At 40.2% G+C, this 27,537-nt stretch overlaps 1 protein-coding gene across 10 annotated transcripts in view; it reads left to right on the top strand.

Annotated features, from left to right (window-relative positions):
• RBMS3 (RNA binding motif single stranded interacting protein 3) overlaps window positions 1–27,537 on the top strand; it is an 820,638-nt gene that overhangs the window by 649,360 nt on the left and 143,741 nt on the right. For all 10 annotated transcript variants that reach the window (XM_040246332.1, XM_040246336.1, XM_040246341.1 and 7 more), the window contains exon 7: window positions 8,725–8,831. In XM_040246332.1, coding sequence (XP_040102266.1) covers window positions 8,725–8,831 — 107 coding nt within the window. The remainder of the gene's footprint in view (window positions 1–8,724; window positions 8,832–27,537) is intronic.

Below are 27,537 nucleotides of genomic sequence, written 5' to 3'. Positions count from 1 at the left end.
CATGTATGGATGTGAGAGTTAGACTGTGAAGAAGGCTGAGTGCTGGAGAATTGATGCTTTTGAACGGTGGTGTTGGAGAAGACTCTTGAGAGTCCCTTGGACTGCAAGGAGATCCAACCAGTCCATTCTAAAGGAGATCAGCCCTGGGATTTCTTTGGAAGGAATGATGCTGAAGCTGAAACTCCAGTACTGTGACCACCTCATGTGAAGAGTTGACTCATTGGAAAAGACTCTGATGCTGGGAGGGATTGGGGGCAGGAGAAGGGGACGACAGAGGATGAGATGGCTGGATGGCATCACGGACTCGATGGACATGAGTCTGAGTGAACTCCGGGAGTTGGTGATAGACAGGGAGGCCTGGCATGCTGCGATTCATGGGGTCACAAAGAGTCGGACACGACTGAGCGACTGAACTGAACTGAATATAATAGTTTATGTCTGTTACTCCAAGCCTCCCACTCCATACGTTCTCTAGTAACCTCCCCCTTGGCAACCAAAAGATTGTTTTAGTTTATTTTTATTTTATTTTAGTGTTTTAATTGCTGATAATTCCCCCCAGCCAAATTCTTATTCTTTTTCCATATTCTTTCCCATTATGGTTTCTCACAGTATATTAAATATAGTTCCCTCTGTTCTACAGTAGGACCTTGTTTATCCATCCTAATATTATAGTTTCTATCTTGAATCAAAGAGATGAACTTGAGATATTTACTCAGCCATAATATGATTTATTGAAAACAGCGTCTTTCCTTTTTTTTCCCTAGACAAACAGCTGTTTCACTTTTGTTGTTACTCTGGAGCATTTTTTCCTTTTCTGTAAGACTGTTTCCCACAGTAGAGAATTATATTTGTAACTAAAAGTGAAAGCGTTAGTTGCTCAGTCGTGTCTAACTCTTTGCAACCCCATGGACTGTAGCCCACTAAACTCCTCTGTCTATGGGATTATCCTGGCAAGAATACTGGAGTGGGTTGCCATTTCCTTCTCCAAGGTATCTTACTGACTCAGGGATCAAACCCTGGTCTCTTGCATTGCAGCAGATTCTTCACCATCTGAGCCACCAGGAATATAAGCACTAATCTGTTACTGATAAATAAAATTGAGAAAGTACATGCAAATTACTCTTTCTCTAAGTATTATTAACTTTTATTAGTTTTCACAATTTTACATTTATTTGCTCACTTTGGCCTAATGACAGGAGTATACGTGTCTGACATTTGTAACTATTACCCGTATAATTGGTTTATTCTGTTAAGTTCAGTTCAGTCACTCAACTCTTTGCGACCCCATGGCCTGTAACACTCCAGGCTTCCCTGTCCATCACCAACTCCCAGAGCTTGGTCAAACTGATGTCCATTGAGTCAGTGATGCCATCTAACCATCTCATCCTCTGTCATCCCCTTCTCCTCCTGCTTTCAGTCTTTCTCAGGATCAGGGTCTTTTCTAATGAGTCAGTTCTTCGCATCAGGTGGCCAAAGTATTGTTCTGTTAAAGTAAACTGTGATTACAGTGGCAGCATAAATCATCCTAGCAGATATCACCAGCTGCTTGATCTTCTAACCTGTGCACAAAGAACCATAGTAATCTTGTCTTAGTGAATGTCTAGTCTTTTTTGCTCCATCCCCAAGTTATGGGTCAATCACAAGAACTGCCTAAAACTCATTTCCATTTACCCCAACAGTAAGGAAGGTAAAAAACAAGTAGTTGGAGACAGTGTTTAATTAGAAATTCAGAATACATGGTTCTGGATGTGATATTTCCATCACCTACCACAAATTATCTGGCAATTCATCAAACTCATATTTTCCTGATTGGAAAAATAAAAAGTTGAAATTAAATACATTTTAAGATCAGATGACTGATAGAGGCTATAGCACTTCCAGGATGGAAGTGTATTTCAGCTGTCGAAATAACTATACCACACTTAATATATTAATAGTATATGTAAAACATAATTAAATGGTAAACAAGCTACTAGGAATTGTAAGGAAATGTAGCCAAATAGCTCACTTTGTCTTCTGCAAAAGACTTTCTAACTCCAAAGTATAACAATTCTGTGTTGTAAACTTTGGGTAATTTTTGCCATATCATTTATACTCTATATTTGGGATTTATATAGCTATATGCTGTGCTCAGTCGCTCAGTCGTGTCTGATTCTTTGCGATCCCATGGACTATAGCCTGCCGGGCTCCTCTGTCCACAGAATTCTCCAGGCAAGAACACTGGAGTGAGTGTCATTTCCTCCTCCAGGGGATCTTCCTGACCCAGGGATCGAACCCACATGTCTTGCAGCTCCTACATTGGCAGGCGAATATTTTTACCACTATGCCACACACATACATATAGTATATTGTGTTTATCATTATAAAGCATGTGTGGAAGAAAAGGAGCAAATTATTTGTAGACAAATCACAGGAATTCGCCCTGCAAAATTTCCTAGATATGTCAGTAAGTATATAAATAAATAAGGACATGAGTTCTAACATAGAGTTAGAACCACACTTATATCCATAATTTGTTTGCTTGTTTGTCTTTGGCTGTGCTACATCTTCATTGCTACTCTTGGGCTTCTATAGTTGTGGTGAAAGGGCTCTAAAGTCTGGGCTCAGTAGTTGCAGTTCATGGACTTAGCTGCCCCATGGAATGTGGGATCTTCCCAGACCAGGGATTGAATCTTGTCACCGTCATTGTTGGATGAATTCTTCACCACTGGGCCACCAGTGAAGTCCTTTATATCCATAATTTGTACATCTTTATCTATCCAATATCAGTACAGGCTACTTCTCTCTGCATATGAAGGAATTAGGGACAATGGTCAGGTAGAAGACAGCAGGAAGATTAAAGATGGGAGAATTGCATTAAGGGCTGAAAGTTCAAATATTGGGTTGGCCAACATGTTCTTTTGATTTTTTTTTTCTGTAAGATGGGAAAATGTGAACAAAGTTTTTGCCAACCCAATGCATTCTTGTGTCAGCTTGAAGAAAACCACACAACATAAGTGTGTGGCTTAATATAAAGTTTTATTCAGGGACCTTGCTGAGGACTGTAACGTGGGAGACAGCTCAATAGCTCTGAGAGAACTTTTCTGAAAAGGCGGTGGAAAAACCATCTTCTATATCAATTTTTGGCTGGAAATACATGCAATCAAGAATACATCTCAGTAAGAGATTACTGCACAAAGTCATAAAGAACAGACTATGAATGTATATATGAATGTATATATGTATGTATATATGAATATTGTATATGTACATATATGAATGTATATATATATATATATACACACACACACACAAATGTATGTGAATGTTGCCCTGAAAATCACAGGGATACTTTGCTTCTAATAAAACTAATTCATATCTATACCTGAAAAAAAGAATGATGGTTTCTAGATCAAAATGTTATCATATTTAATGTTAGTTCTTTTAAAGTATCTATTTATTCCTTTGGCTCTCTGATGTCTTTAGTGGTATGCGGAATCTTTAGTTGTAGCACGTGGGGGTCTAGTTCCCTGACCAGTGATGGAACGCAGGCCGCCTGCATTGGGAGGACAAATTTTTGGCCACTTGACCACAAGGGAAGCCCCTTTATATTAGTTCTTGAAAAAAAAGAATTTTTTTTAAAATCTCCTCCCTGTACTCTCACATAAGATTTTTTTATGCTTACTTTTCAATAAGCTGCTTCTGTTGTTATTAACATACTCTCAATTCAACTCTTCCCAATGCTTCTTTTCCCTGAAGACTTCCACTTTATCTGAGGTGAGACACTTTTAAATTTAACATTTAAAATACCAGAATTGTAATTTATATAATAAAGAGATATTTTTTTAAAAGCCTGGCCACAAACCCAATATAAATACTAGAAGAGTTTATATAAACTGCATGCTAAAAATTAAAAATGCTCATCTTCCTTGAGGGACAGCAGGAATTCTGCTATTATTAGTCATACATATTAGCTAAAGCATATGTGCATATCTACTTATAGGATACAATATTAGAAACATTTTTAGTGAATCAAAATTGAAGGTATGTTAAGTTTTAAATAAAAATCAAAATATATTATTTTGCATTAATTTTACTAAGCAAAATACTTGTTGTTGGTTTGTTTGCTTAAAATACGATAGCAAATCCTGTAAACCATTAGATTATTTTATCAGTTTATGCATCCAATGTTTTATGTTGAATACAAAGTTTGAAAGACTTGAAATACTCCACTAAGCAAGCAAATTGTAATTACTCCTTCATAATTACCATGCAACTTTATTGCCATGCATTGTTATAATTATATTTTAAATTCCCCCCATTTATATGAGAGACCATAATGTCTTCTGGCACATTGCAATCTGTGACTTATAACTGCATCTCACTTCCACAAAGGCCTTTTCTCCATTTAGCCTCTATTTTAACTACTGTTAAAAGAGACTAAACAAAATTAATTGGCATCATAATACTGCAGTAAGGAAATTGTAGATAATATATTTCTCAGCTACTGAAATCATTTCATTATTCAGAGGATTCGTGCTTGGCCTCTGAGATCTATTCCTTCTTCCTTAAGGAGCCAGTAATCATCACATCTGCATCCGCTAAGTCACTTCAGTCGTGTCCGACTCTGTGCAACCCCATAGACGGCAGCCCACCAGGCTCCTCCATCCCTGGGATTCTCCAGGCAAGAACACTGGAGTGGGTTGCCATTTCCTTCTCCAATGCATGAAAGTGAAAAGTGAAAGAGAAGTCACTGAGTCGTGTCCAACTCTTAGCGACCCCATGGACTGCAGCCCACCAGGCTCCTCCATCCATGGGATTTTCCAGGCAAGAGTACTGGAGTGGGGTGCCATTGCCTTCTCCATATCGTCACATCAGTGCTTCTCAAACTTCAGTGTATACAGAAATCACCTTGGGATCTGGTGTAAACACAGATTTTAATTCAGTGTATCTGGGAAAGGGCCCTTGACAATGCATCTCTAACAAGCTCCCATGCTCTGATACCATTAATGCTGGTCCTTAGCCAACACTTTGAATAGCAGCACCGTCGAGCATCTTGTAAATCTATGTGCAAGATGCTGTTAACAACTTTCTCAAACACACACAGACTTCACTCAGACCTCTACTCTAATCACGTCCCACCTTCAAGCCTGGAAATTGTTACTGTTAAAAGACTTAACACAAACAGAAACTGTTACAAACTCAGTTTTGGCTGTTTGTTGCTATAAAGCCAATACTTGAGAAGCAAGTGTTGGTATGAAAGGTAAGGTTAGTTTATTCAGCAAGCTGGCACCTGGGGAGAAGGCAGACTCATGTCTAAGAACCAGCTCCCGGGATTCAGCTCAACCATGAAAGTTTCTGTTTTTGTTTCTTGATACTTATCTATGTATCTGTTTGGCTGCACCAGGTCATAGTTGTGGCATGCAGGGTCTTGCTCCGGCTCACAAACTCCTGGTTGCAGCACGTGGGAGCTAGATCCTGACCAGGGAATGCACCTGGGCCCCCTCCATTAGGAGTTCGGGATCTTACCGTTGGACAACCAGGGAAGTCCCATGAAAAATTTTAAAGAAATTAAAAGTTAATCTCTGTTAATCATTTGGGGAAGGGGTCAAAGTCTTTGTTATCTTCCACTGTGCACAGGTGGTTTTCTGATTGGTTAGTGATGAGATAATAGGGTGGTATCCAGGAATTTTGTGCCCAGTCTGAAGTTACCATCCTCCACCTGCATGGGGGCCTTAGTTCCTATAGAACTGGAGATACGTTATCATCTATATTGCTTATGGTGGAACTAGGACCCTGGCCCAGGATGGATGTTCTGTTGTTTCTTGGCTGTTCCTCCCTTGTCTTCATATCCCTCCCCACCTTCTCTGATTAGCAACTGTTTGGACCTGTCCCCTAGATCTCAGGGAAGGTGAAGGAAATGGAATGAAACCTATGTCCTACAAACAAGAGATAAGGGACAGGAAAAGGATTTGTATCCAGTAGGTCCCACAGGGTCCCACTCAGTTTCAAAATGTCATTCAACCTGTGAAAAAATTTGCCAAGTAAGCCTTAGGTAATTACACTGTGAAATGGCATGGCTTCCAGAAGAATATGACATTTGAACTACATTTTGAAGGTTGCTTCATAATTTGCCAGGCAAGTAGAGGGGCCAAGGTAGGGGGAGCCAGGAAAGGAAATTTCAGGCAGGAGAAAAAAGCATTTATAGGTGAGGGCTCTGTAAACCCCTGGGGGAAGGGAGGAGGCTGATGAAAGGTAAGATTAAGGACACAGATTCTTATCTTCTAGTTGAGGAGTTTGGATATTTATATTACAGGTGTTTGTAAACACATGAGGACTAGAAGATTATATAAATCTGATTAATAAAATTTACTAATGTTTTCTCTTCCACTCTCAATAAAATGGTCCCTGGGGAAACTAACAGAATGACATGCCTACAATTCAAAGATAATATTATGGATATTCCATCTTATTTTAATGACACTTTTGAACATTTGTTTCTGGCGTGTTTTTTTTTTTTTTAATTCATTTAGTAAATCATTGTAACCGTATCTTCTTTTCCATGAAAATCTGCTTCAAATGACTGAAACGACAGCAGATGTTTCAGCTTAGCAATGTCAATAAATACAAGTAGGTCATTGTCAGCATCCACAGCCTAACACTCTATGAAGATCGTCGAATATCAGGGTGGCTAAGACTTCAAGACTCTAAGATACTGTAAAACATCATTTGCAAAGATATCTCTGTTCGGGCTTCCCTTGTAACTCAGTCCCTAAAGAATCTGCCTGCAATGCAGGAGACCTGGGTTCAATTCCTGGGTTGGGAAGATTCCCTGGAGAAGGAAATGGCAACCCACTCCAGCCAGTACTCTTGCCTGGAGAATCTCACGGACAGAGGAGCCTGGCAGGCTACAGTCCATGAGGTCGCAAGAGTCGGACACGGCTTAGTGACTAAACCACCACCGCCTCTGTTGAAAGCTAAGAAAGTCTCACTCTGTGACTTTTTAAACTTCCCTTAGTGTTAAACTATTTTTTTGAAAGTTCTCTTTTCAATAATGGTAAACTTAAAGATAGGTTGAAAATCCAGAATCTTCTCGTCTGTCTACCTTTGGTCCTTGTCTAGCTAGATTATTGTTGTGTGTATGTTAATTACTCAGTGTCATCTGACTCTTTGCGACAGCAGGCTCCTCTGTCCATGGGATTCTCCAGGCAAGAACACTCGAGTGGGTTGCCATTTGCTTCTCTAGGGGACCTTCCCCAGTTCAGTTCAGTTCAGTTCAGTCGCTCAGTCGTGTCTGACTCTTTGTGACCCCATGAATCGCAGCACGCCAGGCCTCCCTGTCCATCACCAGCTCCCGGAGTTCACTAAAACTCACGTCCATCTAGTCGGTGATGCCATCCAGCCATCTCATCCTCTGTTGTCCCCTTTTCCTCCTGCCCCCAATCCCCATCCAGGAATCAAATCTGGGTCTCCTGCATTGCAGGCAAATTCTTTACCACTTTGCGCCATAAACTTCCAAGTTATTGTTATCTGGCAGTATATGTTTAAAGGATGCATCTGCAAAATTGTTTATGCAGTGAGTAAAAGAAATCTTAAGGTTGATTGTGTATTCAGGTTTTTCTTTTCCTGCAGTGCTGCTCCCCAATACCTTACCTTCCAAAGTTTCACCAATAAAAGGGACTTTTAAATGTATATACACACACACACACACACACATATGAGCTTCCCTGGTAGATCAGTGGTAAAGAATCCACCTGTCAATGCAGGAAATGCAGGTTCAATCCCAGATCAGGACGATCCCCTAGAGAAGGAAACAGTATTCTTACCTGGGAGATCCCATGGTCAGAGGATCCTGGCAGGCTGCAGTTCATGGGGTCGCAAAAGAGGCAGACACAACTTAGCAACAACACACACATATATAGTAGGAGAGGAAAATAATTTTGTCTCTACCACTTTGAGATCTTGACTGAGACAACCCCTGTACTAAAAGGCAACTTAACAAGAGAAAAGCACATAGAAGTTTAATAATATGTATGCTTCCTATATACATGGCGGATACTCAAAAACTGAGTATATCAGTCAGCAGTGCTGCATGGTAAAAGGCAAGATACAGAGAAGAGCAAAGAATTAGTACCACATATGGGAGATCACAAATTGGGCAGCATCCCAGCCAGCAGAGAGACAGGAGCTCCCAGGAGCTGTACCGAATGAAAACCGGAAGGCATTCTAGCAAAAAGTGGATGGGTTCTGGACAAGTCACTTTCTTTAAAGGGAAGGCAGCAGTCTACTAGGCAGGTGACCTCTGAGTGTTGTCCAAGTCATTTCTGATTGGTTGGTTTCAGATTCCACTTCTCAGAGAGGCTGAAACTGTACTTAAGTCTGTTCAGTGACAAGGGTTTAGCATAAGTGAGTCCATTTGGGGCTTGTCTTGTTTTTAACACCATCATAATCAGAAGGGGTTGGGTCTTGTTTTCTTACTCTACCTCTAAGGCAAGTGCATATTCTGCTGAAACTGATTATTTTTCAACAATATTTGTTATATTCTTTGATGGTCTGCCAGTAGTTTTTTGAAGCCCTGTTAGTTAGAACAGCCGCCAACAGAGTTGAAACTAAAAGGGAGCCAAATATCTCTCCAGAAGCAAAAAGACTTCAAAAGATATGCATTACAAAGCACTACTGTGACTCACATAATCACTTATTTTAAAGGGGATTTGCTAATGTAAAATTGGTTTCTTATCTTCCCAGCCCCTAGTGAGCCTTTACTGTGCAAATTCGCTGATGGAGGACAAAAGAAGCGACAGAATCAAAGTAAATACACCCAGAATGGAAGGCCTTGGCCCAGGGAAGGAGAGGTGAGTCCTGACTGACCTTTGCTCAGAAATGTGGCCACAGACAACCCTCAGAAGGCTGCCAAGACAGACATGCGGGGCCATGAGGAAACCAGGTCCCACAGAAAACCAGATGGCTTCAAAGGGGGCAAATGGGCAGACCTGTATTTATTCTATCAGAATGTGGTTAGTTGAGAAGGAGAATAGGACTTCCAGACTGAGCCTAGTTCTGCACTGTCATTAAATCCTCTTTCAGCAAATGTGAAACCAATAGATATCAGTAACTCCTGAAAGACTTAGCCACAGAGAATTGCTCCATTGGTGTCATAGTTATAAAATAAGGGAATGATTACTTAAGAAAATACTTTCAGTGATATCAACAGTGAAAGTTACATATTTGTGTTTGAAGGAAAACAAAGTTGGATTTATTTCATTCTACCATTAAGATGTTCTGGTTTTATTTCTACGTGTACTTAGAGCATCCCCAAATGCTCATACATGTGTTGATCTGTTTTTTATATGTACACATCAACATAAAATGTGACATTTTCTGCCAGTCAAGGAGAAAGAAAAGCTGGTACACACAGGGTTCTACTTTTTCACAACAAGAAGAAAAGCATTTAACATTTAATTACCCATCTAGTCTCCTAACACAAAACAGGAGAAAAGCAAGCTTATGGCTCCAATGCCACTTGGGGATGATTCCCTTTGGTTATTTTTGTTATAAGAAGACAGGGAAAATGTGTCTGGGCTTCTAAGAGGTCTTTTTATTCTTTGTGAAATAGAATGGAGTTGTTTGAATGCCTTGAATAAATGCCGTTTTATACCAAGCCCATCGTTTCAACAGAAGAGCTTTATTTAGTATTTCTATTCAAAGCATCTACTTCATCCATTTAGGCGGCATCCTACTTGGTGCAGCATTTTGCACTTTCAATACTGAGATTACAGTTATAAGGAAAGAGAAGAGGCTGAGTTTTTTACTCAGCGAAGCCTTTAGCCAGTTTTGTTTCTAAAACTGTAGTCTGTTTTGAGTGTTTCCATGCAGATCTCAAAACCCCTCGTAAAGGAGATAGCTGTGTTCAGATACTGTGTAATCTGTCATTCATTACCTTAAAAAGAGAATGGCCATGGTGCACTTGAAGCTAAAAGGGGGGATTCAGTATTTTAATTTTAGAAAGACAGTCTGCTGCGTCAGAACAGAAGAGGCGGGGTGTCACCATGTGCTTTCAGTGGGTAGCCTCGCGGCTCCCAGAAGACAAATGATCTATGACAGTATTTTTTCACCTTGGTCCCGTGTCAATCACCCATGGTCTCGAAGGACTCATTTGATCTTTCAAAATTTACTTGAGTCAAACGCTTGCTGATTAGAGATTTCTGGATCACAGACTATAAGCCCAAAGCATCAATTCTTAACTAGATAACTTAGCCCTGATGACTGGAATTACAGTTCCTGTATTATTGCACCCACTGAAGAGACGGCGGTTGCGGCAGGACTCCTCACTTGAGTCTACATTTCTTAGAAACCAAACCAATAAATGTAAAGAAACTTAGAGAACCCTCTCTGCTACTCTGTACAGAATCCAGGGCTCTGGGTTTAGACATGACAAAGACCACATGTGCTGTTATTGCCAGGGAAGCATCATGGGGTCCAGTTTAGGATCCAGAGTACCTATGATTTAGATGTAAGTTTTAAAGGTATATTCCTAATATTCATTTTCTAAAGTTGTTTTTTAAGAGCTACAGGTCTTTTTGTTGAATGTGAGAATCAATGGACCATCATAAACATATCTGTGATGAATAGAAGCATATTCCAAGTATGTAGAGACATTCAGATGCAAGAAATCAAAAAAAAAATGGCATGAACTAAAAGTACACTTAACAGATATTTTGGTTTTGAGATAAGTGTTTTAATTTTTACACCATGACCATGGTCTTAGAAGTAGATACACCAAAAATATTGGATTACTTTGCCCATTATTATGTTAATATGTTTTTTCTTGTATTTCCCCTTTGCATTGTACTTGCTAGAGTAAAATACGTGTGTATGTAAGTATGGTGTGTAAGGTATGACATCATACAAGTTAATCCTATGTAAGCAATATTTAATCATTTCTTAGAAAGCCATCCATTCTAATTATTGTATTACATTGTTTCTAAGACACACATTTTTGTGGTTGCTCTTCCATATTTTAAACCTGCTGAAAGCTCTTATTATAGTATTACAAAACAGTTTGCATTTGCTCCTGTTAGTCACCTGGGGGCACTACCTACATTCTCTGCTTTAGGTCTTTGACCACATAGATTGTATCAACTGAAACTCTAACCAAAGCAAGGATGTGGGTCAGATTCTTGGGGGAGAACTTTTCTATTTGCTTCCTTCCCTCATCCAGATTGAGACATGCATCTTCCCTTGAAGTCCATTTCTAGCGGGCAGTTTTGCTTCTCATTTGTCTTGTAGTCCTTGTAGTCTCCAGCTTTATAAGGAGATCGTTTGGAGTGTTTGTTTCTGCTTGTTTGTGTTATTGTGTAAAATAATGGTTGCCTTAGAATCCACTTGCAAAGAGAGAGAACCCAGGGAGACGTGGGTTCAATCCCTGGGTTGGGAAGACCCCCTGGAGAAGGGAATGGATACCCACTCCAGTATTCTTGCCTGGAGAAGTCCATGGACAGAGGAGCAGAGTCAGACATAACTGAACAACTAACATTAACACTGCCGCCGCTGCTGCTAAGTCACTTCAGTCGTGGCTGACTCTGTGCAACCCCACAGATGGCAGCCCACCAGGCTCCCCCGTCCCTGGGATTCTCCAAGCAAGAACACTGGAGTAGGTTGCCATTTCCTTCTCCAATGCATGAAAGTGAAAAGTGAAAGTGAAGTCACTCGGTCGTGTCAGACTCTTAGCGACCCCATGGGCTGCAGCCTACCAGGCTCCTCCGTCCATGGGATTTTCCAGGCAAGAGTACTGGAGTGGGGTGCCACTGCCTAGATAAAATTAAAAAATTATAATGTAGGTTCTGATGCTTCAGACCCTGAGATCATAGTGCAAACTGAGGCTGCTGTTTACTTGTCCTGTCTGTAAAGTCAGGTAAAAAATGACAGTATGAGAAGGATTTCTGAGCCAATGCTTCAAACACAAAACTGGTGGATTGCAAGGAACTTCAAAGTACCTTAAACATGACAACTGATAGGCTAATTAAACTTTTCATTTATGATGTAAAGCTGTTTTATTCTGTGTGGCATTTTGGTAACAGTTATTTTAGCATAGTTTGATGAAATGCTAATACTGAACCCATCATACACGTTAATTAATGTAAATTAGCCAGGTTTTGAAATATAGGTACATGCTGGTGGACCTATTTTTGCATAAGTGAAAAACACTGAAATATTTGAAAGTTATTAACTAACCTCTCGAGTGACACCCAGAGCTGGAGCAGAAGGGTCAGGGGTGGGACTGTGAGCCTTCTCTTTCCAAGGGCTCAAGCGGTCTTAAAAAGTGACTTCATTTTATTTATTTGTGGCTGCACTGGGTCTTTGCTGCTGCACAACAGGCTTTCTCCAGTTGCAGTGCTTGGGCTTCTTGTGGTGGCTGCTCTTGTTGCAGAGCACAGGCTCCAGAGCGTGGGCTCAGGAGTGGTGGCGTGCAGTCTTAGTTGACCTGTAGCACATGGGATCTTCCTGGACCAAGGATTGAACCCCTGTCCCCTCCATTGGCAGGCAGACTCTTAACTACTGGACCGAAAGGACCACCATAACAAATAGGTGATCAGTGATCTTTGATATGATTACTGTGATTGTTTTGGGGCACCTTGAACTGTGCCCACGTAAGACAGTGAACTTAATCCATGAGTATGCGTGTTCAGGCTGCTCCACTGACCACTGTGTCCTCTCCTGGGGCCTCCCTGTTCCCTTAGACACAGCAACACTGAAATTAGGCCAATTAATGGCCTCTATGTGTTCAAGCATCCCATGTCCCTCAAGCTGGAAAAAAAATTAAGCTTAATGAGGAAGGCATACTTAAAGCCCAGATAGGTGGAAAGTTAGACCTCTTGTGCCAAACAGTTAGCCAAGTAGTGACCACAAAGGAAAAATTCTTGAAGGAAATTATAGCGCTACTTCAGTGAACACATGGATGATGAAACACATAAAAAGCAAACCGTCTTATTGCTCACATGCAGAAAGTTTCAGTCCTCTGGATAGAAGATCAAGCCAGACACAACATTCCCTTAGGCCAATACCTAATCTAAGAGCCAGGCCCTAACTCTCCTCCATTCTAGGAAGACCGAGAAAGGTGAGGAAGCCGCAGAAGAAAAGTCTGAAGTAAGCATAGTCTCGTTCATGATGCTGGTTTAAAAAAAAAAGAAGAAGCTGTCTCTCGCAAAGACAATTCATGAATATTGCTACACTAAACAACAGATTTTCAGTGTAGACGCAACAGTCTGCTATTGGAAGAGGCTGCCATCTAGGACTTTTCATAGCTGGAGAAGAGAAGTCAGTTCCTGGCTTCAAAGGACAGGCTGACTCTCTTGTTAGGGCCTAATGTAGCTGGTAACATGGAGTTGAAGCCAAAGTATCCAAAACTGGATAGTACAGACATGATGGAGACATATAGACATATTCCCTACTCTCTGGGAACCTAAAACCGCAAAGTAGGAGATTCAAAGTAGAATCGAATATCATTTAGTGTTTCAGAAATAAAATCACTCACTGTAACTGGCTTCATACGTATAAACAGGTTAAGAAAAGCAAAGCCAAATAACAACAACAACAAAAAAAAAAAAAAAACAGTAGTCACTAGAGTATCAACTCACATTTGTCTTGTTACTAACCATTAACTATTCATTTTTATTGACTGACTATCTTTCAGGGTAAGTAGCTGAGCAATTGATTTGTATGCATTTAAATCCCCCATTTCTCCCAAAAGTTGGAAAGCTCTCCCTCGTCACCTGTCTAGTGGATGCATCCATGTCCTTGGGTGCTGGGTGGCTCAGAGGGAATAAAGTTAAGACAGGTAACTTAAGCTTTGAAGTGTTATTTCACAAATTTTCAGTCCTTCTGTAACGTACCCATTTAAAATAACAATTCTTCCTAAATTTTAAGGAATCATGTGTGTCAACATCTGTGATATGCTCAGAATTGTTTGCTTTTGATCATAATTTACCGGGCATACTACTTGAGTGACTAACGGGCCAAGCTCTGGCCCTCTCAAGCTGAGTGACGTCTCTGTTCCCTCATCAGGAGAAAGAAATTGGTTGACAGCACACCCTTGGTGAATGGGAGGATTAAATGAGGTGTTGAAGGTAAGGTAGTGGGCACAGGGTCTGGCAACATGTACTTATTCAAGTATTAGCTACTATTACAACTATGATACTACCATCACACACAACTCAGGGCTGTTTAACCTGAAAGCCAGCCTCACTATGCATTTCACATGACTTGACTGTGTCAATCCTTAATTTCCAGTTTTGTGCTACATCCCTTTATTTTCCAAATGTTATTATTGTTAATGATGTAACATGTTTGAAAGAAAATCTACTGTTCATATCACTTTCCAGCTGAATTTTTGAGTTTAAAATATATCATAAAACAAGTAGAAATTAATTTCACTTTGACCAATATTGTTAATGTTTCATAAGATCATGTTCACAATCATTATTTGCATTCACGAATTATTTAGCGCTGAAGTGTTATGTGGTTTTCAAATTTCTAGCCAATTTTCTCTTGAAGTTCATGTAATCCAAAAAGCCAACAGCTGGCAAGGGGAGGGGACTTGGATGGAGAAGATGAAAGAAAAATGCAAAAGTAAAAGAAAAGCATGAACCCTTGCTAGATACCAAGGGGAAGACTGAGCTACTGAGAACTGATGGATTATATGGTTGGTGTTTTTAAAGGGAAAGAGGATAAATTATTAACCGACCTATTCCACCAAAATGGCAGTTATGAATGTGTTTATGCAACCTCTGTGGTTATGAAAAGTACATGCTCAAGTACTTTCTAGTATCTTTCAAAACTATTATCTTCAAAAGAAGAAGCATTCTGATACCACAGTTGGTGACTTTCTGGACTTAACAAAGAATTAGGGGACTTGCCTGGTGGTCTAGCGGCTAAACCGTCAAGCTCCCAGTGCAGGGGGCCCAGGTTTGATCCCTGAGAACTAGATCCCATATGTCACAGCTAAGACCCAGTGCAGCCAAATAAATAAATATTTAATTTGAAAAAACAAAGAATTAGGAAGCAGGAATTTTCTTGCATATTCTACAGGCTTCATAGTGCTAAATGTAAATAATCTTTAGGTTTCTACACCCTAATCTATTTCAAGGGTGAGGTTACCAACTTTTTCTGTGTAAGGAATTTTTAGAGTCCTTATAAGTAGTGGTATTAACTTACAAAATTTCCTTTTGTTTAGTGAAACACTCAGACTCATGAAATAATCAACGAAGAAAGATACAATTTGTGGGCTCCAAATGTGTATGTTTATCCCACTTACTAGCATGTATTTGCTACCCAGCATCAGTATTCCCAGTGCTTTCACGGTCATCTTTTACATATTTATTTTATCTGTTTGGTTGCACCGGGTCTTAGCCGTAGCGTGTATGGTCATTGATCTTTGTTGCTGCATGCAGGAATCTTGAACTCTGACATTTGAACTTTTCGCTGCAGCAGGTGGGATCTCATTCCCTGAACAGGGATCAAACCCAGACGGCCTGCACTGGGAGCTCTGAATCTAAGTAACCGGGCCACCAGGGAAGTCCCCTTTCTTAGTAATTTGAATACATGCAGAACAACAAAAAGTGTGGGTTTCCAGGTACGCGCTCCCAGCTGAGGCTGAACACGTGACACTTTGCCTTCTTGTTTCAGTTCTTATACTATTAAATAGTGTCCTTATTTAGGGCTACATTTTTTTTTTAACTTGTAAGTTTGTATTGGGGTATAGCCAATTAACAATGTTGTGATAGTTTCAGGTGGACAGCAAAAGGTCTCAGCCATACATACACATGTATCAATTCTCCCCCGAACTCCCCTCCCATCCAGGCTACCAAATAACACTGAATGGAGTTCCATGTGCTATACAGTAGGTCCTTGTTGGTTATCCATTTTAAATATAGCAGTGTGTATATAGTCATTCGAAACTCCCTAACTATCCCTCCCCTCCCCCATCCTTCCCCCCCAAATCATAAGTTTGTTCTCTAAGTCTGTGAGTCTGTCTCTGTTTAGTAAGTTCATTTGTATATATTTTTTGGATTCCACATATAAGGGATGTCATATGATATTTCTCCTTCTCTGACTTGCTTCACTTGGTATGGTAACCTCTAAGTCCATCTGTGTTGCTGCAAATGGCCTTATTTCATTCTTTTTAATGACTGAGTAACATTCCATTGTATATATGTACCGCACCTTCTTTATCCCTTTCTCTGCCAATGGACATTTAGGTTGCTTCTCCGTCTTGGCTAATGTTGACAGTGCTGAACATCAGGGTACATGGATCCTTTCAGATCATGCTTTTCTCCTGATATATACTCAGAAGTGAGATTGCAGGGTCATATAGTAGCTCTATTTTTGTTTTCTTTAAGGAAACTTCATACTGTTTTCCATAGTGGCTGTACCAATTGACATTCCCACCAACAATGTAGAAGGGTTCCCTTCTCCCCACACCGTCTGTAGCACTTATTGTTTGGGGGCTTTTCGATGATAGCCATTTTGACTGGTGTGAAGTGATATCTCATTGTAGTTTTGATGTGCATTTCTCTAATAATTAGAAATGTTGATCTTTTCATGTGTCTCTTTGCCATCTGTGTGTCTTCTATGGAGAAATGTTTATTTGGGTCTTCTCCCCATGTTTTGAGTGGGTTGTTTGTTTTGATGCTATTGAGCATCGAGCTGTTTGTAAATTTTGGAGACTAATATCTGTCTGTAATATTATTGGCAAATATTTTCTCCCAATCTGTTGGTTGTCTTTTTGTTTTATTTATTGTTTATTTTGCACTGCAAAAGCTTTTGGATTTATTTATTTTAATTGGAGGCTAGTTACATTACAGTATTGTAGTGGTTTTTGCCATACAGTGACATGAATCAGCCATGGGTGTACTTGTGTTCCCCATCCTGAACACCCCTCCCACCTCCCTCCCCATCCCATCCCTCAGGGTTGTCCCAGTGCACCATCTTTGAATGCCCTGTTTCATGCATTGAACTTGGACTGGTGATCTATTTCACATACAGTAATATACATGTTTCAGTGCTCCCATTTATTTTTGTTTTTGTTTCCATTATTCTGGAAAATGGGTCAAAAAAGATATGGCTGCAGTTTATGTCGGAGAGTGTTCTACCTTTGTTTTCCTCTGAGATTTTTATAGTGTTCAATCTCATTTATGCCTTTAATCCATTTTGAGCTTATTTTTGTATATGGTGTAAAGAATGGTCTAATTTCATTTTTTACATGGAGTTGTCCAGTATTCCCAGCACCATTTGTTGAAGAGACAGTCTTCCCAACATTGTGTAATCTTGCCTGGTTTGTCATAATTTAATTGATGATAGGTGCATAGATTTATTTCTGGGTTTCTATCCTATTTCATTGATCCGTATTTCAATTTTTGTTCAAGTACAATACTTTTTTGATGTCTATAGCTTTGTAGTATAGTCTGAAGTCAAGGAGCCTGATTCCTCCAGCTCTGTCTTTCTTTCTCAAGATTGTTTTGGCTATTTGGGGGTTTTTGTGTCTCCATACAAATTTTAAGATTTATGTTTTAGTTCTGTGAAAAAACATGCCATTAGGGGGAGCCTGGTGGGCTGCCATCTATGGGGTTGCACAGAGTTGGACAGAACTGAAGCGACTTAGCAGCAGCAGCAGCAGCAGAGATTGTATTGAATCTGTACTTTGCATTGGGTAGTATAGTCATTTTGACAATATTGATTCTTCCAATCCACGAACATGGTATATCTTTTCATCTGTTTCTGTCTTCTTTGATTTCTTTCACCAGTGTCTTACAGTTTTCACAGTACAAGTGTTTGTCTTCTTTCGTAGGTTTATTCAGAGGTATTTTATTGTTGTTGATATGATGGTAAGCGGAACTGTTCCTTGAATTTATTTTTCTGAACTTTCATTGTTAGTATATAGAAATGCAACAGATTTCTGTGTATTAATTTTGTAACCTGCAACTTTATCAAACCAAATGATGAGCTCTAATAGTTTTCTGGTATTGTCTTTAGGATCTTCTGTGTATAGTATTATGTCATCTGCAAACAGTGACAGTTTAACTTCTTTTTCAGTTTGGATTCCCTTTACTTCTTTTTTTCTCTGGTTGCCATAGCTAAGACTTTCAAAACTATGTTGAATAAAAGTGGTGAGAGCGGACATCCTTGTCTTGTTCCTGATCTTAGAGGAAATGCTTTCAGCTTTTCACCATTAAGCATGATATTAGCTGTAAGTTTGTCATATATGTCCTTTATTAAGTTGAGGTACATTCTCTCTATGCTAGGGCTACATTTTTGCTTGTTCATGCTTTTTATTGGTGTTTTCCATTTTTAAAGTGGCCCTAAATTGTAGTTTTGAAGTGCTGTCTGGTGTTTCTAAGTGAAAGAATCCATCACGTGACTTATGGAGAAAATACGGAAAAATGAAGGTAGGCTTCATTGAGGCATTACTTAGAGTGCTGTTGCCCATGAGCTCAATGTTAATGAATAAACAATATATATTAAATATGGTGTCTTTAGACAAATATAAAACAAGATTTTTTACTGACGAGTTGGTGAAAATGTTGTGACCAGGCCTGACCCTGTATTTCCTCTAAGAGCAGTGACTCAGTATTCACTAATTCAGTGTTCATGGTGACTTCATAGAATATAATTACTTCAAATAACAAGAATCCATTCTATCTTGTTTTATGTTCACTGTTGTTAAGTGAGATCCAGTCTTCTGGTTAAGTTTTTGTCTCTCTCATTCATGTAAAAAGCAATTTGCTTGGATGGGAAAATTAACTGCTACCAGGGTATGAGTCAACTGTCTTTATTTGAAGAGCTGTGTTACAGTCTATCATCAATTTTTATGGATTTACAGACATTACTTCTTACTCTGGAGAAGGTAATGGTAGCCCACTCCACTACTCTTGCCTGGAAAATCCCATGAATGGAGGAACCTGGTAGGCTGCAGTCCCTGGGGTTATGAAGAGTTAGACACAACTGAGCAACTTCACTTTCACTTTTCACTTTCGTGCATTAGGGAAGGAAATGGCAACCCACTCCAGTGTTCTTGCCTGGAGAATCCCAGGGACAGCGCAGCCTGGTGGGCTGCCATCTATGGGGTCGCACAGAGTCGGACACGACTGAAGCGACTTAGCAGCAGCAGCAGCAGTTCTTACTCTACTCAACAAATATGTATAAAACTTTCTAAGGAATTTGGGGAAAGTTCTGATCCTATGTTCATTAATTTATTGAGTCTATGAGTGACTAGTAGACTTGGAATTATTTTATAAAGATCCTTAAACATTTGACGCAATGTAGAGATTCACATTCTTGCTATCTTCCCTAGCAAGAAAAATCTGATACATTGAATTATTTCTACTATTATTTGTATCATTATTATCTACTCACCTGTTTGCATATGATAAGAAGGGCGTGTTGTTCTATAGGAACCAAATCCAGTCACATTCATATGGCCAATGTTGATGCTGAAGGGCACATAGATGTCTGTGGAAGTAACAGCAAGCATGCTCCATGAAATCTGGAGAAAAGAGGCAATCCTTCTAGCCACCACTCATAGGGAGCTTTCACAACAGAATGTTTTGTTGAGTTTCTTGAAAGCATTTGGTTGTCACTAGGTATCACCAATGTTACTGTAAAGCACATGCCTGGAGACACTTCTAGCAGTGAGGAAGACAAGGCAGAACTCACATATGTGGCCCCCTGGCCTTTAGTTGGATCTTTTATGACCAGTGCATCCTGCTTAGAAACTATTTGATCAATCACCAGTCCTTCATATTAACTCACTATTGATCAGAGGCGTATTGGTACATCTTTTGTTACCTGAATGTTATTGGGCAGAGATGTTTCAATATTTGCTTACATAACATCATTGGCAACAGGTGTTGCTTTCTTTAAAAATTCCCTGGTCAATGATGTGCTAAGTATAAGAAGAACCAGACAACAGGCCCGGGAGTTCACCATTTCTGTTAGCTTTCAAGCCATATGACTGCAATTTTATTTCACAATACTGAACATCAGAAAATTTGTTTCAGAGATATTGAATTAAAGTCCTGCCCTGTTGAGCTATTAGAAGTAATACGTTGAAGAGAAACTGAAGTACAGTTACCTATGAAATAGTATATCTAAAGAATTATTTGAAAAACTTAGTAATAATTTCATGTAAAATTCAGGTTATATTCAGCTGTATTCTATGAAAGTAGGAACATCAGCTATATAATTCACTATTGTTTCCCTTGGCTGTATTACAGTGCATGACAGTTACTTGTCCAATTCTTTTCTGTAATGAGACCTTGGGGGAATAGTTAAGATGTATCTGTCAACATACCTAGGTTCTGCAAATAGTCCTTTTAACTTTGAAGTAAAGAGAATTTTTACATATATGATCTTGAAAAGAGAAATTGCCTGTTAGGAGACGTGACAGCACTTGGAGTTAAGTGTGATAACCAGCCCACCAGATATAGTTTTCTTTGCATTTCATGTATTTTGCCTGCAGTTTGGAGAACAGACTCAAGGTGAACGGCCCTTCTAGCCTCAAAAGAATTCTTCCCATTGGCACACGAACTTGAATTCTCAGTCACTCAGCATGAAAGCTTTCTTAGTTAAGTGTCCTTATTTTAAAGCTGCCAGGTCTAATATTTACTAACCTATGATCACTAAAGGTAAAAGGCAAATCTTGTAAATTCCTGTGATAGTGTAAGTTTGGATAAAATATGATTGATGACGAACTCTAGTCCTCTGCCTTCTCTCTACTCCCAAGCAAGAGGCTAGAAAAACTCACTTGTATTCTTGGGGAGGAGGAGTGGGGGAATTAGGAGGGGCTCAAGGCTGAGAAGATTATATCAAGCATTTACAAGGAGAAAGGCTGATGGTTGATCACCATGTCTCCTGTGGACCCTTGATGCAGTCCCCATGGATTGGGGTATGTGGGGTACCAGTTATGTGGTACCAGTCAACTGGGGGACTTCTTGAATGGTTGGCACCGTCTTAGCAGCTCACCGGTCACAAAATGCAGAGTGGGTCCCCTCAATATTTTTTTTCATTTATTTTACTTTTGGCTGTGCTGGGCCTTCATTTTTGTGCAGGCTTTGTCTAGTGTGGGGAGCAGGGTCTACTCTAATTGCAGTTCATGGGCTTCTAATTGCTGCGGCTTCTCTTGTTACAGACATAGGTTTTAGGGCTTGTGGACTCGGTAGTTGTGAAGTATGGGCCTAGTTGCCCTGCAACATGTGGAATCTTCCCAGACCAGGGATCGAACTCATGCCCGATGCTTTGGCAGGTAGATTCTTAACCACTGGACCACCAGGGAAGTCCCCTATCAATATGTAAGCTGAAACTTACAACTTCCATGTGACATCAAGCCATATCTGGGATCTGGAAGGATACAGATCATCTAGCTAGATACCCAAGACTTCCACCTGTCTAGCTGCATGGGCTCGCCCTGGAAGCAAGCTCAACATCTTATACTTTTTACCTGATTTGCCTGTGTGGGGTTTAATAGTATGTACCCTGCAACACTGACTCTAAAACAACAATCAATTAAAGACAAAATACTATTTTAAATACCACTAAAAAAGAGGAGAAACTTGCCAAACTCCCGAATGCCATCAAGTATCCTGTTAGCCTCAATTTCACAGATGTTAAAAAGGAAAGCAAAACTATGTCTTGAAATCTACGAAGATCAGTCATTTAGACTGAGATGAAAACAGAAGCACTTATATAAAATATGGCAATGTTCTCTTGTCTCTTTTATAATTATCAATCAAGGCTTCATTTAAATTTGTTTTTAATGGCAAACTCAGACTAGATTTCCCCAGACTTTGAGACCTTTAGCTACATGATGCTGTGCAAGTGGCGCTGGTGGTAAAGAATCTGCCTGCCAGTGCAGGAGACAGTAGGGACGCAGGTTCGATCCCTGGGTCAGGAAGATCCTCTGGAGGAGAACATGGCCACCCACTCCAGTGTTCTTGCCTAGAGAACCCCATGGACAGGGGAGTCTGGCAGGCTATAGTCCATGGGGTCGCAAAGAGTCAGAGACGACAGAAGTGACTAAGGGTGCACCCACACACATAATGCTGATACCTTTGATCCTGCTTCCCTTTCAACAATGCTTTTTGTGTGTGTGCAGTCATAGATTTTTGCAGCCTTCCAGTCTTTATTCTGTCTGCCTCTTTTTTATCTTGTCCTTTTCTATTGCTGGATAGGGGACAACATCTCTGTCTGATATGAATGTTATAGCAAAAGCTGGAAAGAAGAAATATCATGACAGCAAAGTGCATAAGCAGCAGCATAACTCCCCATGAAGGTCTATTTTTGAACACAAGGAGGCAGATCTTCTCTTTTCTCTGTATATATAGATTTTTTTTTTCTTGTAAGTGATACGTCTCCTGGATTTCATTTAATTGATTCCTGACACACCTCTGGAGATTTCAAGATGACTTTTAACAGTCTCCTACTCTCTGCTTTCAGGGTCAGGCACCTGGATCAGGAAGGGCCTCAGGTCCCTCTTGGATTCCCACTGGTATTATGGCTTAAGTGCACTAGCTACCCTGTTGCATCAGGAAGCTCTCTCAGTGACCCCAATAATCACTTTTCTTCTTCCCATCTCTGCTAATCAATCAAGGGCTGAGATACTGTCTTTAGAAGTTTGATTGAGTTCACTTGAATTTTTTTTTTTAAGGAAATCTTACTGGTAAAATAAAAATTCAAAATACCCCAGTTCAAAATTTTCAAATCATATATTCATTTACTAATTCATTGAACAAACATCTGATGAGTCTAATTATGTTCCAATAGCTGGCCTGGGAAGAAGATATACCAAAATGGAATCAGTCAGGAGTCCATTTAGGAGAGGCACACAAACGGCACGTATGGCCACGTTCACTCCCGTCTTGCATCATGGGCGGAGCAAAGGCAGGGGTTAATGCTTCATGGAGGCAAATGGCCTTCAGAGGCCATGACATTTAGTCTGAGGCTGGAGAAGGGAAAGCCCATATTCCCTCAGTGCTACACAGAGTTTCCACAAAGGCCCAGAGGTCACACCACAGGACAGGGTGAGTGTCCATCTGAGTTGGTGAAGGGTGGGGTCTGGACTCGCACAGGAAGGTGGTGGAGGTCAGAGGTACATACACATTTGATCCTGAAGGGCTCTGTAATCCATGAGTAATCCCTTAGGTGGCACCATGCTGACTGGATCTGCTCGTTGTAAGAAATTTCACAGCACAGGGTTATGACTGGTGGATTGAAAGGAAGGTGGAAGCAGAGGCTGAAGAGAATATTTTTTATGAAAGGATAGTAGTAAACACCCAAATAAGAAATGATGACTTTAGAAGATACTGACGATACATATACTTACTAATCAATCTTGGCAATGATTGTCTGGAACTCAGTTTAGATACTTGATTTTGAGACCAAGATTTTGGGCTTCACTGATGAACAGTAGTTGGGATCAGACGGAGAGAGAAGGAAGGAAGCCCTAGTCCTGAGCGCTGATGTATCAAAGACAGATGGGATGAGTAACACCAAAGAAGAAAAAGCGCTGTGAGTGATCAGAAGGAAATTAGGGGAGAGGCTCACAGTGCTTTGAGGGTACAGGAGTTATGAAGATTAGAGAGTGTATTATGAGCCAGTTCACAGGTTGGTTGGCCTCTTTCATGGGACAGTTTCTAGGATTTCTGTCCCATCCAGGACCATGCAGTATTGGCTCCCATCTGTAGGTGTGGACATTTTCCTGTCTCCCATCTCATTTATTCCTCATCTTCTCTTTAGAGGGACTTCCCTGGTGACTCAGACAGTAAAGAATCTGCCTGCAATGTGAGAAACCAGGGTTCAATCCCTGGTTGGGAAGATCCCCTAGAGAAGGGAACGGCAACACACTCCAGTATTCTTGCCTGGGAAATTCAATGGACAGAGGAACCTGGTGGACTGCAGTCTATGGGGTTGCAAGAGTTGGATACAACTTAGCGACTAAGCAACAAATATAATTTTTAAGTTGTTTTATTTCATTTATTGAAATCTTATGATAACCAGCTAACAGTTGCAAATAGGGTTTAAATTAGTTTCGAGAATTAAACTCTTTAAAAATGATACCCAGAAAACCAAGTTACCCTTTTCTTCATTGGCTTCCTGAACTTATCTTGTGCTAATTCAGTACACAAGAGTAACTATAATATATGATGCCATTTGCTACCTATTTATTAAAGGTTGCCTTAAATCTGATCTTAGAAGATTGGAGATTTTTGTAATTATTCATTTGTAACTAATCCAGTTACTTCCCTAGTACTTCCCTAGTGAGTACATTTTAAGCAGTATTTCCATAATTATTACCTCTTCATTTAAAATGATGAATATCAAATATCTAGCTCCTAAGTCAAACTGACATGTCTCAATGTATCCACTATATTTATTGGAAATAGTGTTGGTATCCTATGTTGACCAAACAAGATGTAGAACCTAAAAGTTGAAGATTATGTGTTATTCATTGGACAAAACTGAGGACTTAAGCCTGGGACACAGCATCTCAGATCATTCTAAGAGACTGCCTCCAAAGAGGAGCCAGGATATACAGAGATTTTTGCAACAAAGATCAGGTAGTCAGAACATCCAAAGATTACTTTTAATTAAGAAAAACAAGGTAGCTCAACGTAAGGAATTTAGTGCTTTCCTCTGTATGTGGCATGCCATGCCATGCTTCAGTTGTGTCCACCTCTTTGTGACCCCATAGACTGTAGCCCACCAGGCTCTTCTGTCCATGGGATTTTTCCCAGCAAGAATACTGAAGTGGGCTGCCATACCCTCCTCCAGGGGATCTTTCTGACCCAGGAATCGAACCGGTGTCTCCTGCGTCTGCTACACTGCAGGCAGATTATTTACTGCTGAGCCGCTGGAGAAGCCCCCTTCCTCTATATGGGAAGATGAAAAATCCAGGGCTCATTGAAATCACCCCTTTGATATGCACCTCAGCTGTCTATGGCCAGAATCCTGTGCTTTCTTATCCCGAGTCTCCTCAAGGTGTGCGTTTGCTGGTGGCCGCCGTGGCTGATGACTTGATAAGCATCTGGTTTCATCCTGAATCCCACAGGAGTCACCAGGACAGCTGTAATGTGATGGCTTGAGGGTTGCAACATCTTAGTTTACTGATATGGCAGGCAACATTTTTTTTTTCATTGACATCTAATTGACTCCTGTAAACTACATTTTAAAGTTTCTATTTAGTTCTTACAGACTGTCTGGAAAGTCTAAAAATAACCCTATTATGACTGAAATACTAAGCCAAAACTCAGCTGCTACTGGAAAATGACCACCCCACCCCCCCCAAAAAAAAATCCCTTTCTTTCTGAAGTAAATCATAAATGCTTTAATCCACAAATAATGTGAACTTAAAATATGGAAAATATCTGTGAATTTAATAAAAAATTCTTTTCAAAAGAGAACGACTGAATTAAAAATCACTTTTCTACTTACGTGGTGTGACATTTTCGTTTTGTTCCAGGTTATCTTACCTTTTTTGTGACTCTGGAGTTTGTAAACATGCCATAAAATTTGGTAATTACATAATGACAATTTCATGGTTCTAGTTCAGTATAAAGGTGGCTAGACAGAGCAGCAAAATCGATTTTCTTTTTTACCCTGTGCAAAGGAACAAAGGAAATGGAATGCAGAATCTGCATTAAGACCATGTTAGAATTATAACTCAACAATCTGTTACACATGGAATGAAAACCAGGTGCAGCCCGTGTTAGCTACTGTGCTGTGACAGTCAGCCAGTGGGTTATGCTCAAACTCCCCTTTGTTTAGCCCATGTCTTGCCTTGTAACCCAGTGTACCAAATGCTGATCTCTGGTGGTGTCCTCTTGCCAAAGATCCTCAGAGGCAGGACTGACCCCAGACAAAATTATGGAGTAGATAAAGCTTGGGTTCATCTGTGCCTTAGTCTCTCTCTACCTCCCTGTCCTCCAGTGTCTACCCTAGTCACCCATCACTCGGGAATTTTCCTCTGTTTCTGGGGGGTTCATGCTATTTCTTGTTGTCCAGTCTCTCATTTTAAGCAATATTTATTTACTTATTTATTTATTTGGCGACATCAGGGATTAGTTGTCCGTAGTATGTGAAATCTTCACTGTATCAAGCAGGCTCGGGAGTTGGGGCTTGAGGGCTTTTTCTCCACAGCATGTGAGGTCTTAGTTTCCTGAAGCAGGGACTGAGCCTGTGCCCCCTGCATGGCAAGGTGGACTCTTCACCATGGGGCCACCGGTGACGTCTCCCAGGCCCTCTTTGTATCATTTTTCTACCTACAAAATGATCAGTGATTACCCACTAGGAGCCAAGCAATCAGGACCTTCCTCCTTTCCTTCCAAATGTTACTTTTGACTGTTCTCACCAATGTTCTACTCCAAGTGGACTATCCACCTTGCCCTTTTTATTCACAAGAATTTTTCCATGATAACTCTTCTGCCTGAGCTGGCCTTCACCTCTTATCTCCATCTCTGGAAATCCTAACTGTCTTCAAGGTTCCACTCAACTCTGCTTCCTCCAGGTGTCTTCCTGGAGCACCCTGGCCTGTCCACTCTACACTTTATCCACACTCTCATGGGATGCTACCATGTGTTGCTTTGTGTCAGAATCATATTTACATGCGTGTCTTGTGTCTAGGCACTATGCAAGGCACTTCACAAATGTAATACCTTTCACATTTTCAACAATCGTATGACATAGGTATTGCCATCCCATATATCAGTTAAGGAAACTGAGGTGCAAATAAGTGAAATAACTTGCCCAATGTCCCAGTGCCAGAAAGCAACAGAGCTAAGACTTGAACCCAGGTCCAAAACACATATCCTTTCCACTGAATCATATGGCTTTCTATTTAATTCTTTCCATCTTCTAAAAGATGAATGGGGATTAAAGATGGAGGAAAAGGCCAGTGTAACCTTTCTGATGATCAAATACTATCCAACAAAGGAATAGAATTTTGTGATAATTACCATATTCTTTGCTAGACCTGACTGGTTAACTATAATCCATGAGGAATTCAAGTCAAATGTAAGAAAAAAAAAATCCTTACTTAACATTGTCAAAACAAATATACATAGTATAAAAAGAGACTATTGATGACAATTTACAAGTCAAGAAAGGCTGGGGAGCATTGGTCTTTGAGCACTACAGTTCAAGGAAAACAAGTGAATAAACTTGGCTACCTACACGTTTCCTGGGATTTAAACAATTTGGTCTGAAAATACAATGATCATCTAAATCTCTTATTAACTGCTGCTGCTGCTAAGTCGCTTCAGTCGCGTCCAACTCTGTGCAACCCCTGGCAGAGATGGCAGCCCATCAGGCTCCCCCATCCTATTAACTAACACTATCTTTACTCAGTACACAGGCTGTTTTTTTTCATTCTGTCTTTTGTCTGACATATTGGATAAGTTACAGTAGAGAGAAGCTTAGGGTTTCTAAGCTGGAAATCTCATCTCAGACGGATCATCCTGAGGACCCAGAACCATGGAGTCTAGCCTGGACAGGTCGCTGTTGGGGGGTCTTCAG

This window comes from Oryx dammah, unplaced genomic scaffold, assembly GCF_014754425.2.
Source record: "Oryx dammah isolate SB20612 unplaced genomic scaffold, SCBI_Odam_1.1 HiC_scaffold_9, whole genome shotgun sequence".
Lineage (NCBI taxonomy): Eukaryota > Metazoa > Chordata > Mammalia > Artiodactyla > Bovidae > Oryx > Oryx dammah.
The sequence above is the reverse complement of the archived record's forward strand: the minus strand, read 5'-3'. Positions and strand labels throughout refer to the sequence as shown.